At 41.7% G+C, this 19,267-nt stretch overlaps 1 protein-coding gene across 4 annotated transcripts in view; it reads left to right on the plus strand.

Moving 5' to 3' along the window:
• The window catches only part of PCDH15 (protocadherin related 15), a 323,439-nt gene that overhangs the window by 237,002 nt on the left and 67,170 nt on the right, over positions 1-19,267 (plus strand). For all 4 annotated transcript variants that reach the window (XM_086752822.1, XM_086752821.1, XM_086752820.1 and 1 more), the window contains 3 exons: positions 5,685-5,825; positions 7,468-7,580; positions 18,811-18,920. In XM_086752822.1, coding sequence (XP_086608948.1) covers positions 5,685-5,825; positions 7,468-7,580; positions 18,811-18,920 — 364 coding nt within the window. The remainder of the gene's footprint in view (positions 1-5,684; positions 5,826-7,467; positions 7,581-18,810; positions 18,921-19,267) is intronic.

Here is a 19,267-nt window from a genome sequence, read left to right on the forward strand (position 1 = left end):
TCTTGAGCAAATGTCAATTTAAGTTCTTACCAGTTTCTCCTTTCCTTTTCTTTCTTTTCTAATTTGAATTAACTTTTCTGCTGGGTTTTTTTTTTTTTTTTTTTTTGCAAATATAAATTATGTTTCAGAAGTTAATTTCACATTTGCTAAAAACACTCTAATTTGAAATACCATTCTGTTCTTGAAATCTGGTAAATTTTGATTTACGTATGCTTCATGGAATATCAGAAATCAACATTTTGTCCTTTGGTTTACTGGAGCAATCCACAGTATATTTTTCTGCATTTTAAAAATAGTTATATGGTATCTGACTTTGCAGTTTACTTACTACATCCTCATTCTGTCTTTCCCAGAAGGGCTTACATCTCATTCCAGACACACTACAGGTAAAGGGTAGGAACATACTAAGCAGAAAGCAACGAAAGCAGGGCAAGGGAGCTGGAGGGAATGATGGTATTGTCCTTGGTTGTACGGCTGCCGAGGAAAAGCTTGAGCACAGCTTCAGTTCTTTTGAAATACGGTATACTGTAGTAAAATCCAAATCTTCAGTTTTACAAACGTTGCAATTGAGGTTGTTGAGAGAGTTGCACACGCTTTCTGTTTAGCGTTGGAATAATCCCTTGAAGGCGTTGAGTGCTCGTGTAGTCGCGATGTTTTGTTGTGTGGAGATCTGAAAGGAGGGCGGGAGGTAGCTCTGAGAGCGGTTGAGTGAAGTTGTGCTGTTTGCGTGGGGGGTAGTTGTGAAGAAGCAGACTGGTGAGGCATCGCAGCCGCTGTGTTGGGAGGCTGCACTGTGTAAGTGGGAAAGATCAGACACAGTTGCTTGTCGAGCGTTTCCCTCGCATATCATCTTCAGTTTTCTTTCCAGAAGTGTTGCCCGGCTGGAGCTTAAGGACTCTGGCTGTTTGTCTGGGGTTTCTTAGTATCCAAGAGTGGATTAGTTCAGGCTGTGGGATGTCATGGTCAAGCATATCGTGTTAAGGGCGAGTCTGGAGCCCTGCACAGCGGAGCTGTGCCTCCAGAACGTGCTCGGACTTCCCAAGTGTGCAGGGTCACTCAAACGGCCTTTGCTGGGTTTGTGTTGCTGCAGTTCCTCCAGAAAGTACCAAATGGGTCTGACTTGCTGTGTACACAGGGTAAATGGGTGTCCGAGTAATCCCAGTCAGAAATACAATAAAACTAAATGAGAAACCCAATTTTCTCCCCATTATTAAACTCCTTATTCTGTTTCCTGGAAGAACATCTATAGCCATCTGTTGTTTGAGCAAATACATGATCCTTTGTAGCTGAAGAAGTCTGAAGCCTCTCTCAGGATTGGTTCAGATGCATAAATCCCTGAAGTTGATGTCAGTCAGATGCTGAAAGACTCCTCAGGACTGTTTGTAATGTTTCCCCTCTCAGTGCTCGGTTTGAGAGCTTAGGTCTCAAAGAATGACAAGCGGCCTGCCCAAAAGCAGAGCTTCTTAAAATGCTTCAGGAGAGGCAAGTGAAAACACACGGAAGCAGTGTCTAGACACCGCTTGGGCCACGTGGGTGAGTCACCGTTTCTGCAGCCAGCAGCTGTGGTCACAGCCATGGGACAGTCACTTCAGGAGCAAGAGAAAGGAGAGCAGAAGGGCTCTTGAGGCTCTGTGGAATGGTCAGACCAAATGGAAAGCCAGAGCAATGGTTTGCCTTGAAGCTTCAGAGGTCAAACTTGATCAGTCTCAAGACTGGGAAGGTTTTGGTGACGAGAGAGTTTTAAACCTGGATTATTTCCTGTTATGTACCAAAGTTCACAAAGCCATATTTGAAATGAGGCAGTTGCGTGGGAAGGGATTTGAACGGTGGTTGCTTTTGTGCTTGGCCAAGGGGTACCTGTGATTACGTTCAGCAGGTCTGTACAGATGCCTGTATGCACACCTCAGTTATTCAAGGACATCTAAATCATCCTTGATGTGCAGAAGAAGAGCTTTCTTCGTTGTGAACAGTTTACACTTTATTGAAGTGGCCTGGTTATGAAAGATGCCAGATGGTTATGACTATCTTCTCAAAGCTCTTAGCCCTCCAAATATTTTGAAAGGAGAGCAACATGAGCTGTTTGTTTGCTTTGTTTGTCAGAAGGTGATTATTCCCAGGATTGATGTAAACTTGAGGTGTTTGCTTTTCCCATGTCAGTCCTTTTGTATGGTTTATTTCTTTCTGGAATATTTCTTCTGTGGGCAATTCTGATTTTGTTTATTTGAAATGTCAATAGAAACAGATGCAGAACACTTAATTTTAACGGTCAGCCAGCTTCCAGAGCTCCAGAACATGCAATTTAATGGTTTATCCACTCTCATAACACCTTGTAAGGTTTTTGTTCAATTGAGCCCTTTTGTCAAATTGAGAGTAATTGTCCTTACTGTTTTACAGGCACCCACTAAAAGTAAGATGCTAACAGATATTTAATTAGCGATTTCGCAGATATTTAATTGGAGATGAAACCGTTTTCAGGCAGTCCAGGGCTTGATCTTTTGAAAACTATTAGTGTTGGATTTCGTAGTGTCTGCTGGAGATTTGTGCTTGGGAAACATGCTGCAAATTCAGTGAGTTCTTAAAGTAATTTTGTCTCATGGCTTTAAAAGTTCATGCTCTTTTGGTGTTCCTCTTGTTACACTTAACAATTCAGAATTTCCAGATTTAGTCATTCAGAATTTCAGGCCCTCTTGTTGAGTTAGGTACTATAGAATGAAATCCTTCAAATTTTAGAGTTTGTACTAATGAGTTTAGGGTGAATATACATGAGTGCACCGCTTAGAACCCGTAGCTGGTGTAAGACTCACCAAAATCATTCATCTGCTCTGTGGCCTGCCCCGTCTTCATTGGTTGCTTTACTTTCAGCGTGTTACAAAGAACATGTGCAGCCACCTGCAAATTTTCTTTTTAGCATCACTTTCCAAGTTTTTTCATAGAATTAACTTTGCAAAAGTTGCCTTAGGGAATTCCTTCACGATGCAAGTTGTTCGGATTTGCCTTGAAATCCACAGATGGAGATAATTAGTTAAACTCCTTACCGGTTTCACATTTTATCCATAATACCCTCAGAAGTTTTCTGACTTGAGTCGGAAAGTGGCATTGAGTACAAAGGGACTTTGCCGGGGGCCTTCCTGTGCAGCCTGGTTACCAAACGGAGATGTTGGGGACATTTCAGCCCTGCTCGCTGTGTCACAGGGGAATGTCATTTCCCCAGAGCTCATGGAAACCTAAGGAATTGTGCAGCAATACAAGAAATAAGTGAAGCTGGATCTAAGTTGCGTATTAGTCTTGAACTCTCAGGAAAACTTTGGTTTGAGAGAATGAACGTGGTTCCTGCCAAGTGCAATCCTCGCTCTGTGGTTTATTTCAGAATATTATCTGCTATATTTGAGTTTTGCTGTAGACATAGGAAAGCATCTAAATTAATTTATAAGAGGCGAAAGATGATTAATATTTGAGATAATTAAAACTTGCTTCTGAATAGATTTCCCTGGGAAATATCTCTGGAAATTTTTCTAATTACTTTGGTGCCAAAATACCGTAAATAAAAAATAAATCCCTGTTTTGTTATTTTCAGAAACGACAGGAGAAAAGTGTGCTTGATGGTCACGTCAGGAACAATCACCTGATGAGATTTTTGTTTATTTAATAACAAATTAGCTAGCGTGTGCAGGTTTAATGATGATGATAGCTTTTAGTCTTCCAAGCAAATGTGAGGGCCATTACTCTGAAACCAAGTGGAGTGGATTTCAGCAGGTAATTTCCTCTTCATTATAATGTTGAAGAAAAATGACTGAATCGGAGAATGCCGGGGGAAAGTTGTATCATCAGCATAATCACCTCTGTTATGCTACGACCTCTGGAATTTCTCATCTTTTCAAGGATTTGCACTCCTCAGTGTGCGTGGTCCCGTAAAGTACTTTTAGCTATTAACATGGTCTTCACTAAACACCAGAACACATCTGGCAGCCCCAGTTTGGAATGTTTAAAGGCGCTGCCGGTGACCTGCCAGCGGCGCTGGGACGGTGTGCTGCATGGTACGCCCTTCCTGGGCTGGGTTTCCCTGGAGAGCTCAGAGAGACAGCAGCCCTGTCGCTGTCGCAGTTAAAATCATCCGGAGGAGCAGCTGTACGGGTCTCCCCAGAAACTCTGTGAGTGCGTCCAGCCCTGGCTCCCTTCTCTTTACGTGCAAGGTGTTTTACGAGGAGGAAGGCTGAGGTGACCTGGCTGCCTTGTCCTCCCTCTTACTTTTATTATCAGACTTGGGTATTCTTGTTCTTTTAACAGCTGTAAAATTGGCGCCATCCATTAAATTCTTACAAGCTACCTATAATTTTTAATTCACAGAAATATTCTTCGCTGAAGGGTCGCTTTGCTCCCATTGAAGTTCAAACTATGTATTTTGACTGCGCATTTCCGTGCTCTTTTGTTGTATCAGTAAATGTTGATACGTTTTAGTGAGCTGAACCCGCTTTGGCAGCTGTTTCTGTGGCTGTTCACGAAAGTTAAGTTCCTGTTTCCTTGCGGTTAGTAGCTGACATAGTACACTGAATATATTCTCAATAGCAACAAAGCTGCTTTATTTACCACATTATTGAATACAGATGAAAATTACCAATTAGCTCTTAATGAAACTGTGGGCTCTGTTTTATCTGTTCCAATACAATGTAAAGGGCAAAACCTAATCCGAGGCCTAGGCTCAGAGGCATTAAGAAGCTGAAATAATGCCAAAGACAGGACCTGAGTTTCGAAGTGTTTCTCTGAATCTACTCACAAATGTAATTAGCAAATAACCTGGTCTGAGTTTTGTGAGCTGTCCCAAGTGTCTGCATACCCATACAAGCTGCATTCTTCCCAAGAGATGTTATTTATTTAGGCTATTAGTGTTAAAACAGTCAAACCAGGTAAATAGCCTTCTGTTAGAAAATGCTGAGTTACTGATCTGAAGAATTAATCTGTTGTACCCTCTAGCAATGCCTCTTCAGATTCCCCTTTCAATTAGTTATTTTTGGGAGCATACACATGAGACAATTTGTGATGCATGCATGGGCTGGCTGCCTGGCTGTGCTTCTTCCTTGTCACTGAAACAGGGTTTGAACAGCGGGAGGGTTTGTTTCGGGGCTACTTAAAATCCGTCTGCAGAAATACATTTTTTTGTTACCACTGATATGGCAAATGTATTTTCCTGTATGCAGAACTGTAGATTAACTGTTCAGAAGACAACGGCACACACATCCTCCAAAATTCAGCAAGAAGACTCTGTAACTTCCAGGACAAGCTGAATAAGTGTTGGAGTTTTTAGCGTATTTAGAAGTTTATTGAACTTTAAAGGAGTTTTTAATAATGTTATTTTTGAAAGGTGTGTAAAGCAACCTTAAGCCATGCCCATCTTCTGTTGTTTAAAAATTTCAGTAGTTATAGAACAGACCACTCTTCTGTCTGTATCTAGTCAGAGGAGTTTTTCAGCTCTGTTCTTTCCAAGCCTCTGCTCGTTTTTCTTACTGGGCCTCTCAGATGGCACTGGAGGCAGGGAGGACGGTCAGTAACAGCCCCAGTTATGAGGAAGACAAACAGCAAGTTTTGTTTGTGGTGGTCTGTTTACCCAGGTTGCGTTTTAATCCTTTGCTAACTTAATGAGATGTGTAAACGTACCAAAATATGCAAGTTGCTCTGGTTCTGCCTTACAGGGCACGCCAGCAAGTCGAGTCCGATACAAAGTGGATGTTGTCCAGTTTCCTTACAGCGCCAGCATTTTTGACGTGGAGGAAAGCTCGGGACGTGTAGTGACGCGAGTAAACCTCAATGAAGAGCCAAGTACAGTGTTTAAGGTATGAACTTCTATCCCTGTATATTTTCAGTTTCTTTTTTCAGTTATTTATTTTTGAAATGAGGATTAAAGAGAAGCATGTTTGCACACCTTTCTGTTATAAGGAATAAAGCTGTCCACTGGTTTCCAGCTCTGAGTGTCCCATCAAGCACTAGCGTGAGCTTGAGTAGCGCTGAAATGCTGTTGCTGTTTTAGGAACTTAGGCCAGTGCTAATGTGAGTCCCTTTCAGTTTTTAACTAATACAGTAAAACTCAAAGAGGGAGAGAATTATCTCTTGGTTAACATCACCAGAATATACCTTTTCTGTTGTTGTGCTGTTTATTTTCACTTCTCAGTAGTTATTTGGCGCGAGTGTTTTCTGAAGCGGTGATACATAACACACAGGTGACATGGAAGTGGACATGAAGCTACGTTTCTTTATGAAGACCGCCCTGAATTAGGGCAGGCCGGTGGTAAATTTTAGCACAGCATTACTTCTCAGAAGATAAAAATGTTTAGGGAAGAAGCACAGCAAAGACTACATAAATCATTGATGTGAGGATTTTGAGTTGGTGTTTACATCTAGACCACTGGGCTTGTATACGCCACTGAATCTTCTGTGACATTTTCCAGTCAATTTTTGGCATACTCCTACTTTGTGCACTTGTGATATTTTGCACTGGTGAGTTCCCTAATGCACTGGCTGAAGAAATACCACCTTTTTTTTTTTTTTTTTTTTTTTTTTTTTTTTTTTTTTTAAGCTATCTCTTCACCAACCTATTCTGAGAATAGCTTGGACAGAAATGAATTGAAAACCCTTTGCTAGAATGAGGTGCTGACCTGCTCCATCTAGTGACCTCCTGAAATAAGGATAAATGGAGAGAGAGAGAGGAAACTGGAAAACTCTCCAGTACTCCATCCTTAGTGAGCTGGCTGCTCATCCTTTTGCTAGCAGATAGCTTACCTTCATCTGAAAGCTGAAAACAGCGATACCTATTTTTCCCAGCAGACAAGCACAGATTAAATAAATAGAGATGAGTAGAGATCAGATAAGCAAAAGATTTATGATAGATTGCCTTTGGAGAAGGTCTTCTGGTCTTGTCCATGTTCAAGATACAGAGGATCTTTTGTCTTAGGAGGATTTTTTGAAGGGGGAGGTATGTGTATTTTTTTTGTTAGACTTCAGTTTTAGACAGCAACACAGAATTCTTACCTCACACTTCTTCTCTTTGTTTTGCTGGGAGTTATAGGTGATTTTTCAGTTTAAAAAAATGTGTAAATGTAGAACTGAATTATATACCATTAAAGTTGTTCAAATTTATTCTGGAATTCTGACTAAGGACAGTTTGTGGTTAGATATGAAGAGAATCCCCTGAAAAATATACTTGAGGCTGGCAATATGCTTTGGAGAGGTATTTGTAGAAGTCTGTTGTATTTGAATTCCAGTTTTCTGTGTTTCTGTGCATTTTCTAGCAGATAGTTCAACTTGTGGATGGCTGTCACCTTTTTTGTCTTTGTTTTGTTCTTACACAACATGATTTGCGGTGAAAGAAAATCTCATCAGACTTGTTAGACCCTGAAAATACAAGAAGTGTTGTTGTAAGTCAACATAAAAAAATGTTCTTGCCTCTGCTAAGGGAGTGATTTTCTGTATTATTTATAGCTAGTGGTCATTGCGTACGATGATGGGGATCCCGTGAAGTTCAACACCACCACCGTAGAAATTGCTGTACTGCAGCCTTCGGTAATTCCACGCTTTACCCAGGATGAATACAGGTAAACTATTTATTCTTTCACATTACAACAGTTGCTTTTTAAGTTTAAATAAGTTCCTGTTTATTCTGTGGAAGGGCTTCCCCTGCTCAAGCTTTGTACGTTCTGCTGTTCACTTTGATTCACGAAAGGAAATAAGACACAAAAATAAGCTTTGAACCAGTGCACCAAAACTTTGTGTACTTACAGCTAATAACATATTTATTGATGTTAACTCTTATTTAGGAAATGGAATTGGATGCTGCGACGAGGACAAAGTGGTCAGCACTTAGGTCCACCAGAATCACAACTGTGTGACATTACATGCAGGACTTCTCTTGCAGCACTCCCGTTTGACAAAGTGAGGATGGCGAAGTACTTCAGAGTTGCTTCTTTCTCTTAGCCACAGCTTATTTGGCAGCCAACCATTCCCCAATTGTATCAGAGAGTGGTGCAATTTCACCATCTCAGCAGGTTGTCTCCAACTGGAAAGATGTGGGCTGTAGGTGACAATGAGAGAGAGGAGAGGTTTGTTGGAAATCATCTTCTTCAAATATAGCGGCATAATCAGTATCAGAATCTAACACGGTTTGTACGTATATTTTCAAAACTAAGTACTGCAGGAGGTCAGAAATTGGATGGAGCATTATTGGCTTCAGCAGACACTAATGAGAGGACTCATTGCTCAGCTGTTTTAAGGGTTTTAGACAAAAATTCATGATGTCCATTCTGGTTTTCCTCATGATTAGGCTAGTAGCATTTTGAAAGGGTACCTTAAAAAATTAAATATGACAAAATACTAATTTTGTGTTTAACATTGAAACAGAAGTATGCAATCTGAAAGAATACTGCAAAATTACCAACTTTGCATTTAATGATAGTGCCAATGGTAACCCTTTGCTGAAGGAATTTTCTTGAGAGAGATTATTCCTGCTGCTCCCTATATTTGATTGGATATCTTTAAAGGCATGGCATGTAGGTTAGATAATGTAGCCAAAGGTAGACCTTTAAATAAAAATGTTTCCATTTGCTTCTGTAATTTCAGATAGCATGTGAATGCGTGCAGTTTCTGAATAATATTTAAAGCCATTCTGTAATAGACTTGAACTTCTGTGTTACTGTTTTAAAGAAAAAATTGAACAGGTCCTGCTTGTGTAGCTGTGAGGAAAAAACATGTGTCGCTATGTTTAACAGAAAGACCTGAAAATACAATTATGAGACCTTTCCAAGATACTGCACGCCAACACAGGCGTTGTTTGCAGGGTTATGAGAAGAGACTTGAAGGTTCAGGAGCACGGGCAGAGTTTGCATGGTTTTCTGAAAAATTAACTGAGCTCCTACTTCCTGAGGCCACCTCGAGCCCCGGTTTCATCCCAGGAGATGGGAACTTTATTTCACTACAGCAAAGAAAGCGTAAAGTAAAAAGTGGCTCATATCCCCTAATACCCTTAGATGACAAGTGAATAAGCCGCATTATCTTCTCCTCCTTGCAAACTCCTCAGGATTAGCTGAATAGCCTACTTTCTCTTTCCAAAGAAATGGCACTACTCTGTTCTTGGTAAACTCTTTGCACACAGTCGCTGAAAAAACTCTTAAAATCTTTTGGGACTATTTTTTTTCAATGTCAGAAATGAAAACATCCCCATAGCTTTGTGATTCAACTCTGAGACTCTCTGAAACATTTTGGAGCAGGGCTAGTTTGGATTCTTACAGTTTTCCGGGATTGTCACACTCTGCAAACTGCACTCCGCGTTTGGTTTCTTGACAGCGATGCAAGCTGAAACTGGCAGGTTTCGTATAACCGTATTTTTCAGTTGACACATCTTTAGGGTGAATGTCAGAACACAGTAATGGTACTGCTTGCAGAATGACACACTGTTGGATGTGGATCGTAGAATTCCTGAAGGATTGAGAATTAGTGGCTTTAGAGTGGCTTAGTCTTGATCTTTGCTTGCGTAATTATCATAATCGGGTGGATTCCAGTGGGTTTTTTTCCAGCTGCTTTACGAACTTCACTTCTGTGCATTTAGAAAAAGGTCACAGTTGAACAGTTTTACAGAAAAAAAAGCTGCCTGCACAGTTGCAGCGTGTATTACAAATCAGAAATAAACACAAAAAGAGGGAGAGAGGGGACCGGATGGCATGATCAAAAAGGCATCGCCACGTTAGGCGGATCGGGAGATGAAAGTGCGACTCTGCCTCGACCTGTTTTGTCTGTCAGACCCCAGCGCATGAGGGTCGCTGCTCCGAGTCCTGTTCGTACCAAGGAAGGCTTTGATTAATTACTATCCATGTCTTAAAGTGGCTTCCACAGGAGGCAGCAGTCAAGTAGATGAGGGTCAGAGATTTGCATTTTATTTGCTGGCTGTCCTCCTGCATAGTTGCATGACTTGGGGCAAGTTAATTAGTCTGTTTTTCCCACCACCTTCTTTATTTGGATTGTAAACTATACAGGAGATTTCTGAATGCTGCTGCACTACACATATGAAACAGCAAAGGGAAGCTAAGAGCTCTGAGAACCAAAAAATACAACATGGAGCTTTTGCTTTATGACAAGTGAGTGACGAAATATCGTTCCTCCCTAATGACTGAGACAGATGACTGCCAAAATACATTGGAGAGGTATCTGCTGCACAGCTCTTCTGCACGGAACTGGCAAGTCAAGGCCGAGCATCCCAACAGCCTGGGGGTCCCGGCGTGCTTTAGGATGTTCAACCTTCGCACGCTCCCACTCTGTTAGAAGCAGAGCAGTGTCAGCCAGCAGGTCTGCATGAGCTGGCCCATCAGCTTGTGCAGATGCCACTCCATGGGCGTGTAGACCGTTAGCGCAGTTAATAAGGGCCAGATGATCCATGCCTTGCGCTCCTTGCATCTTCTGGGGACATTGATACGCTGCAGCTCCCACAGATCTCTCTCCAGTGTGTCCTTAGATGTGAGCCTCACTGCCTCCACCGCACTGCAGCTGGTACCACAGGCCATCCCGGTGATCCGAGCCTGGATCTTCCTTCTGAAGCCACAGAGCTCAGCTCCATTAGCAGTGTGGATTCTGCTCTACTTGGGTCCTTGCCTGTCCTTGTCGTGGATGTTAAATATGACTTTGAGAGCGCTGACAGCAGCAGTGCCTGCTAAATAACGTGTTTTGCAACCCAAGCATTGTTTGCTTGTTCCACAAAAACACGAAGTGTGAAGAGGCAAAAATCAAAAAGAATCAGAAGCCCGTGACATGCAGAAATGTAATTGTAGATGGCTGGGCCACCTCTGGGCCTACTTGGCCTTTTGCTGCCCGGGGAGGACGCTGCTGCCGACACTCTTCTCGCTGCGTCTCCCCGCGGGGTGGTCAGCAGTTGGGCGGGTTTTGCTGGTTCTCCAAAGCACTGACAGCAGAGGGAGGCGCAAGCACCGACGCTGATGCGCGGGGCCGTTGTCAGCGGTGCATGGACCAGCCTGAGCTGCCACTTCCGTGGCCTCTCTCCAACCGAAGTGACATCCGGGAGGTGCTGGGCACAGCAAGGTGATAAACAAGGCGGTGCTGGTACACAGCATGTGAGACTTTCTGCATCGCTGCCCAGCACAGGCTGTGCCCCTTCACTCAGTTTATTAAGGTTTTTAACGCTGACTTTGATCTTCCTCCGCTTTGTGCTGGCGACACGGCCGCGTCTCTGGCAATAAATCACTTGCTTGGGAAAATCAACTCGGCTGCTCTGAGCGCTCCTTTCCCAAGCTATTACTCCTCTTGTCCTGACGGCTCCTCCCAGATCACCTCTTGATTGAACTCCAGAGCGAGTAATTGATCCAGAAGTTTCCATTTCTTCCAAAGAGGTAATGGCAGCACTTTCATTTCTTAATTAACAGATCATAATTAGTAGTGCTATGGAACAGTGAAGACCAGATGTGAAGTGAACCTCAGATGAATATAAAGAGATTTTTTTTTTTTTTTTTAGCAAGCCTGTCCTCTTCATGAGTACGTTCTCATTTTAATAAAGTAAAAGTTTAGAGGAACTTGGGATCTTTTTCTTGTTTTGTTAATTAATAAATATCACATCCTCTGCAACTTAGAAGGTCACTGCTAATAGCAACGCGCTGCTGTAGCGGGAAATGAAATGTTAGCCGAAAGCGGCGGCATTGGTTCCTAATTATTGCCTGCGGGCACATTAAGCAGGTGTTCAGCCGTTTCATAGCAGAAAAAGGAAAATACTGGAAAGTTTTAGCTTCTGTTAGTGTTGCATTATAGGTCCCCAACCTGTTGGAAAATACGTGTCCAGTTGTTTGGTAATCTGAGGTTTGGTTCCAGTTTACGCGGAAATATATGAAGTTGCAAATTTGAGGATATGGCTTGGTGTAAACGTGGTATGGCATTTTATTTCTCTACTAGCAGCAACACTCTACTGTGAAAATGTGTTCTGGTTAAAAAGTGAGATTTTGTGACATGAGGACCTCTCGCTCGCTCAGTAGAAGATTCGATGTAATGTTTTCCACTTCATTTAATCCTCCACCACCGTAGGCAGATCTTGTCCAGGCACGTGGCTATGTATCGTAGGATTTCACAAAACAAAATTACGGAAGCGTATCAGGAGTCAGTTGGAGGTGTTTTTCCAAGAGGCTTTTCCCAGGTCTCTGGTTTACCGCTGTTCTCATTGTGAAATAGGAAATGGGGAGTCCTGCACAGAGGCATTGAGAGTGTGGGTAACATTTGAAATCTCTCTAATTTGATGCCTCCTTCAAAAAGCTGCCATTTGGCACAGGGCAGCATCCACAATATTGTGAAGATCTAAAGCCTCGTAGAAGCAACTGTGCTTTTCTTATCATGAGTATCCTACTGACTCTGTCATCCTTCATTACAATGCGTGAGAGAAAAATGCAAGCACCAAGAGAAATGAGTTGTTCCACAGGTTAATCTATACATGGCTTTAAAAATTAGGAATGATAAGTTTTCTTCAGAAATGAGGACAGCAGCTGAGAATGTCCTTTGTTCAAACCAAGAGCAGGACAGGGGGAAAAAAAACGCGAACCATGTGCACCAGGATTTGGAGGGGAAGGGAGTGTTTTTTAGTTGTAGGCAACAGGGAGGTTTCCAAAGCTATTTTCTTAGTGATTTACTTATTTGTCTCTGACATGTTGCTTTGAGAAGTAATCTGAGAAGTCATAACTTGTTTCCTGTAAGTAAAATGGCATTATTCAAGGAGTCAAGATGAAACCATGTGCTGACCGCGGATATATCCTTCTACAATATAGAAGGATATAACCTTCTGCCTTGGATGCAGTTGGTTTTCCATCAGGCTCCTGAGCTGTGTTTCTTTAAGCTTCTGTTTACTAAAGCTTTCTTTTTTCCTTCCTGTCAGAGCTCACTGCCACTTCAAGTAGTGCTCAGGTAGGGGGTCATTTCCCCCTTCTAACAGGAGTGCACAGGGTTTTAGTTTGGTCCCTCAAAAGCATTTTGTTTAATGATGGTAGATTGCGAGCATCCATTTCGGTAACCCTTCTCCCAGGAGATCCAAGTCTCACCACTGCTTCTCCTGCCTTTCCCATAATGGAATTTGCCTTTACATTTTATGAACGAAAGACATGAAGAAGAGTCAAATATCACGGATGACATTTTTGGTGCAGCATTTCTGAGGTGGGGGAAAAAAAAATCATCAATGTTTTCCTCAAGCTGAAGCTAGAAGAATGATGCGTAGGTTCCAACGTGTGTTTTTAACTTGTCTCACGTGTCAGTGGCAGCTTGGCTTGAGGAAAATGTGTGATTTTTCTTTTGGAATCAATGTTTTATGGTGGTGTTCTGATACTTACTATTTCATAATAAAAAAAATAAGAAAATACACCTTAGAGTGCAGTTACAAAAATTAGGAAACTAAATTATTTCTACAGCAGATACTGAAGCACAGTTTGCCATTGAAAAAGTAGTGAGTGAGTTAGCACATGGTCACGGTGTAGAAAGATCACCCTTTTCTTCCAATACTCCTTGTTTCAGTAGTGCTACATTGCATTTTATTAAAATCCTCTAATTCTTTTTACTAAATGAAAAGGAGACTGTAATTTCCATAGATTTTTTTTTTTTTTTTTTTCAATGAACAATTACAGTGAACTGGATCTAGCTGCATGTTACCCAGTTATACCGGAAGACATAAGCGCAGGGTCCAAGTCCTGGCAGGGAATCTCCGTTGCTGTGCCTCGTGAAGATGAGGAGCAGAGCTTTCAACGCCGTGCTGCGGTTTAATGAAACGCAGAACTAAGTCACTCTGGGAATGTGAATACGGAATAGAAGTAGAATCCTGACAGAAATTTTCATGTCTTCGTGTCCTTAGCTTTAATTTAGGAAGATTGGTGGAGTAACACCGACATGTTATGCCTGATGACAGAGGGTTCACGGGAACAAAATTTGACATGTGGATTAAAAGATAATAGGTTGTGACAGGGGTTCACTGTAACGGTGTCCAAACTCCCCTGTCATCTGCTTTAGAGATAAATACCGTGAAAAGGTCAGGATGTTTTGAACCAATTTGAGAACTGAGACAGAAGGTGAGGATATTAAGTACAGTAAGGAATAGACGATGCTTTTCAGGACACTTTGAAGATAAACTGCTTGAAAAATACATCTCATTAAGAAGAAAATGTTGTCTTCCTGAAAAAAGAATCACTGTCTGTCAGACTGTTTGGATGGTTAGTTGCACATACTGGAGAGTGAACATTTGAGAAGTTGATCAATTATTGCTCTAAAATAACTAGAAGGTTCTAAAAGGACCTTCTTTTGTTGAGCGAGGACGGCAGGCCAAGAGAGACTAAATGCGTTGGTGAAGGGATTAAAAGAGCTGCCATCATGTTTACTTTTTCCTTTCTTGTTCCTTTACTTCCTGGTTTGCTACCCTCGTTAGAAACTCGTACATGTTTTTCACAAATTTGAGCTGTGCGTAGCCAGACCAATTTAAGTATTTCTGTTTGCAGAGCTTTTATTAGCTATTTCAGTTTCCGTATAACTGTACTGTTAGCTCGTCACATCCTAGACACTTCCGTGCTCTGTCAGCTCTTGACTTTTCTGCCGGAACATGCGTTGGTTTTAATGGCTTGCATAGCTTCTCTTTAATGCAAGGCATCAGACAGACAAAGAGCCACGTGAAATCACTTCCCGTGAGGAGCTGGATGAGGAGAGTCCGCGCAGGAGCCCTCGGAAAGGCGTTTCAGGTGGAAGAGGGAGGAATAGCTTCTGGTGAAATGCCCCCAGGACTTCAAAGTTGCTAAGACCAAAACACTTTAAGAAGCTGTAATGCGAGAGAAGGTAGGGAGACAATTTTACCAGGAGAGGTCGCAATGACATTTTAATGGAGTCGAGCTAAGAATCTTAGCAATGGAATTAAAGAAAAAATTAAAATATTTAAGTTCTGAGGTGTGTTCCTGGACCTCCATGAACTAAAATACAATCCACAGAGTCGACTGAAGTGTCTATTACAGAGTACATACACATCACGCTATTCAACTTCAGCACTAAACCAATTTTCCCATTTATTATTGGGTTTGCTGGTTTGAAATTTAATTTTTGATTAGATCTCGTGTTCATGCTTTTGGAGATAGAAAAGTTTCATGGTGAATTTAAAGTATATTGGATAGCAGGCAAATTGAAAAATGGATAAGTCTGCCGTGTTTACCAAAGGGGAAAAAAGCAGAAAAGAAGGGAGGAAAAGTTAAAATTTCACTTTGGACATTGAAAATAGTTAAGCCCTGCAATGTATTTGATATGTGTTCAATCGCTGTTTCTCCCTCTGATCAAGATATGGATAATTGAGGTATAGTTAATGGAAAGATATCATTCTTTTACAATTTGTATCCTTTTTCAGTGTTTTTCTAGATAAATAATGGCTTTATTTTAATCCTGCTGTTCTTCTAGTTTGAGATTGCTTTTCTTTTTTTTTTTTTTTTTTTTTTTCTGAGGGACAAACACATATTGTGGCACAATTTTGTAGTGAAGCAGTAAGCAATTCAAGAAATACAGACAAATCTTAAACTTGTTCAGGGGTAACTAAATCAGAAGAGCGGAACAGAAGACTTAGTATTGATAATATCTTTTTTTTTTTTTGTCAATTTTAAATTACTTTGGTTTTCCCAGTCTGAGTCCATTGGATAGCAATCCTATCTCAGCATGGCACGGAGCGATGGAGGCTGCACCTTTTTCACACTTTGCTGCCTTCATGTCCTCTTTTCCCACCATGGCTTGTTGGAACAGATTTGGGCAGGCTGGGTGGCTTCACGCCAGCTCCAGGGATCCAACAGGGTTTGTGTTGCGCCACGATGACGGGGACCCCTCCTGGTATCCGTCCCATCCTGGACGCTGTCAAGATACATTTATTATTTCTGTGAAAATGAACAACAGTGCATTGTCAACTGAAAACCATTGTCTTTTGCCGGTTCGCTTCTCTAAAATTCAGCAAAATGTTCTTAGGAGACCAGCTGTATGTTTTAATTCACTTGATGCATTGCTCCCGTTGAAGCTGATCACCTCGGTTAAATCAGGGAAATGAAATCAATACCATCACCGTGGCAGTGTTCTGTCCATTCCCTCTCCTGGCAAACACAAAAGCCGCTTGCTAATTGATAGGGATTTGTCAATTCATGGAGGTTGGCGGTGTCAGAGGGGAAGCGACAGGGCCGTTTCCATCAAATGAACACGCTGGAAGGGTGCTTCAGATGAGCTGTGGGGCTTGTGTGTGCCCAGACAGGCGGGGTTTTGTTCCAATTACGTGCCTTCCGAAGAGAAAGGAAACAAAATCGTATATAATGCAGAATAAAAAGGATCTATGTTTTCCTCGCTGGCCTGCGTCTCTGACCTCGTCAAAAGAGCTGCAGCTAGAGATGCTTTCAGATGTGACAGCCTTTTTCCCTGTCTCTGAAGTAAACCTGTGGTCTGTGAAATGCACGTTAACCAGCATTTTATAGCACGAGTTTTGCAGCGTAATAAATCAGGTAGCAATAATGAATTTTATTTCTGTTGCCGATAGCACGCCTGAGGCAGAAGGTTGGGAGCCAGAGTGCACGTGTGTTTCAGTAGAAGTGAACTTACCATCTTTTTCTGCGAAAGAATCAGGAGGTCAGTGTTATGGTGCAGTCACTGTTACATGATCCGTGTGGCTCAGCCTGGAACAGTATTTTCTCCCCGTTATTTGTACAGTGGGAGGCCTGGGGATGCTCAGAAGAATCGATACGTCGCCACGCTAGGTGAGATACAGCGTTTGAGTTTCAGACAGGCCGGGCCCTCCACAGGAAGCGAAACAGAACACGGAAATAAAGCAACAGAAGGTGTTACAAGAAGGGAAGGAGGAGTGCATCGTAGCCTGGTGGGCCATGGATGTGGTTTGTCTTTAGCATCTTTTTTACAGGTGGTGTAACGTGGAGCAAGCCAAGGTTAAGCTGAGAGCAGGTACTCAGGCAGAGCGAGAGAAGGGGCAAAGTAGTAGTCAGAGAATGTAGGGTCAGGGTGAAGGCTGTCTGAACGACAGCTCCAGAGAAGGGGCGCAGGTACAGGTAAACTTCTGCCCAGTGTTCGTGTAGGCAGAAGGCAGTTGCTGCAGAAAGCCACAAAGCGTGAAAGCAAGAACATCATCTCCAGGGCAAGAGGTTGTGTACCAGGCATCCTCACCCAGACTACCCAGGTCTCTTTTTTTTTTTTCCCCTTCTTCCTTTTTTTTTTTTAGTACAATGATGAATAATTTACCCATTGAAATTTTTCACTTAATTCCATATATCTAGTGTCATTATCTGGAACTTTTTCTAGGATGTTCAAACCAATGTTCATCCCAAACACATTGTTTGTAAGAAAGAGGTCAGGGGCACATTGTTGGTCTCTTGGTGTGTGACGGCAAAGGTTTGGGTTTGACAGGATTTCAACCTGGCGTTTGAGCTTTCTGCCTTAGATTGGGAAAACGTGGTGTGGGGTGGAGTGTTTGAAGAATACTTGGAGGATGAAAGAGGGCGGTCGTAAACATATTCTCTGAATCGAAAGCAGGTGTAGATTCTGTCCATGATTTTGAAGATCTGTGCACAGCTGAAATACCCCTTAAAGTCTTCTCTTGTTTAGGAGCCTAGCTCAACATATCCTCATCTGTCTTTTTTTTCATTACATACTGAGTAAGCATAATTTTTAAAAATTGGAGATAATCTGGATAATGCTAGCTTTAATAAGATGCATCTGCATTTATGGATGAGTGCAAAGATTGTCTTTAAAATTTATTTCTTCACTGGCATCAGTAGTTTTAACCATGAATTCAGCCTTTTCTTGCTGTGATGAGAAGCTGAACGTTTGATTTGAGATGAGCTGAACAGTCCCACTTCTCGCTGAAATTGTTTAGACTGCTCTTTAAATACATTAGCACAGAGTCTTAGTTCATTCTGAAGTAGTTACAGTCTCCTTGAGGAAACCGCGTCTCCAAGTGTTGTTACTCATCGCATTTTGTGGGGAAATGACATTTGAACAGTGGAAGAGAAAGAGTGAAGTAACTCATTGCTGCGTTTCAGGAGGAAACCCATTATTTATCCATAGTGAAACCATGCTGAATATGAGATGCTCGGTTTTCAGTGTTTGTACAGAGAACATGAGACACTGATATGTTAGTAGTGTAATTTTTTTTCTTTTTTTTTTTTCTTTACGTGAATCGGCGCTCAGTGAATCAGAGACAATTTACTGAACGCTTAAAAGATGTGACTGTATAGTTGGGTTGCAGCTGATTTCCTGAAAAGCTTTTTGGCTTTTAGTAGCAAAATGGGTCCGCAGGAAAATTTGGGGATCTTTGTGAAGAGTAGAAATTCCTGTGGAGGTGGCTTTAAAGTGCTTACTGCTGAAATAATAGAGATTTAGCCGTGAATGAGTTTTCCTGCATGTGTTTCTGATAGATTGTTGAGATTTTGTGGTAGAGGTGAGTATTATAAAAGAGTTATTACCTTCTAAATTTGACTTGCAATTTATCAGTCTGTGGTAGTTTTTGCTTTTCTGTTGTTTTCTCCTCATTATTCCCTGCTTTTCCATTTCTCATATCAAAGAACTAGTATATCTTTGTGTTGTCACCCGTTGTCAGTTAGACTTCTTACTGGTTTTTGTATTTGCAGAGGCGAAGGTTAAACTTTTGTGGTTTTAATATGTCCTTCTATAATAACACATCCTCTTGCTTTGGCAGCCTAACAGGTGGATGGAACTGCTAACCTGAGGAACAAATTTCAATAATTTACCGTTCAGGCAACTGGAAGGTAACACAAATACTTTTGTTCCATCCTGCAGACCCCCACCAGTGAGTGAAAGTGCCCCAAAAGGAACTGTGGTCACTGTTGTTACAGCGGCTGCCTTGAACCAGACGATTGTGTATTCGATTGTTTCAGGAAACGAAGAGGGTAAGTACTAAAATTTTGGTCTTGGTGGTTGTGCCCAACCTAGTGTGTGCATCAGAGGTGTTCAAGAAACAGTGATTAGAAATAAAGCTGCTGAGGTGAAATCCCACCTGATTAGTTACCGGAATTACAATGAAAATTAAAGTGCAATGAAATTCTTGCTCATGTTTAATTCACATTGGTGCCACGTGGTGTGAACCCATGGCATACTGAAATGAGAATGTAAATAGCTTTGATGGAGCTGTATTCCTTCCTTAGAAATCTGGTTTAAAGCATTGTAGACCTTGCCGTGCTGTAGCCACAAGTATTAGATTAGAACCTGATATTTAAACAAAACATGGTTCCTGCAT

The sequence above is a fragment of the Chlamydotis macqueenii genome, chromosome 7, assembly GCF_036417535.1.
Source record: "Chlamydotis macqueenii isolate bChlMac1 chromosome 7, bChlMac1.mat, whole genome shotgun sequence".
NCBI lineage: Eukaryota > Metazoa > Chordata > Aves > Otidiformes > Otididae > Chlamydotis > Chlamydotis macqueenii.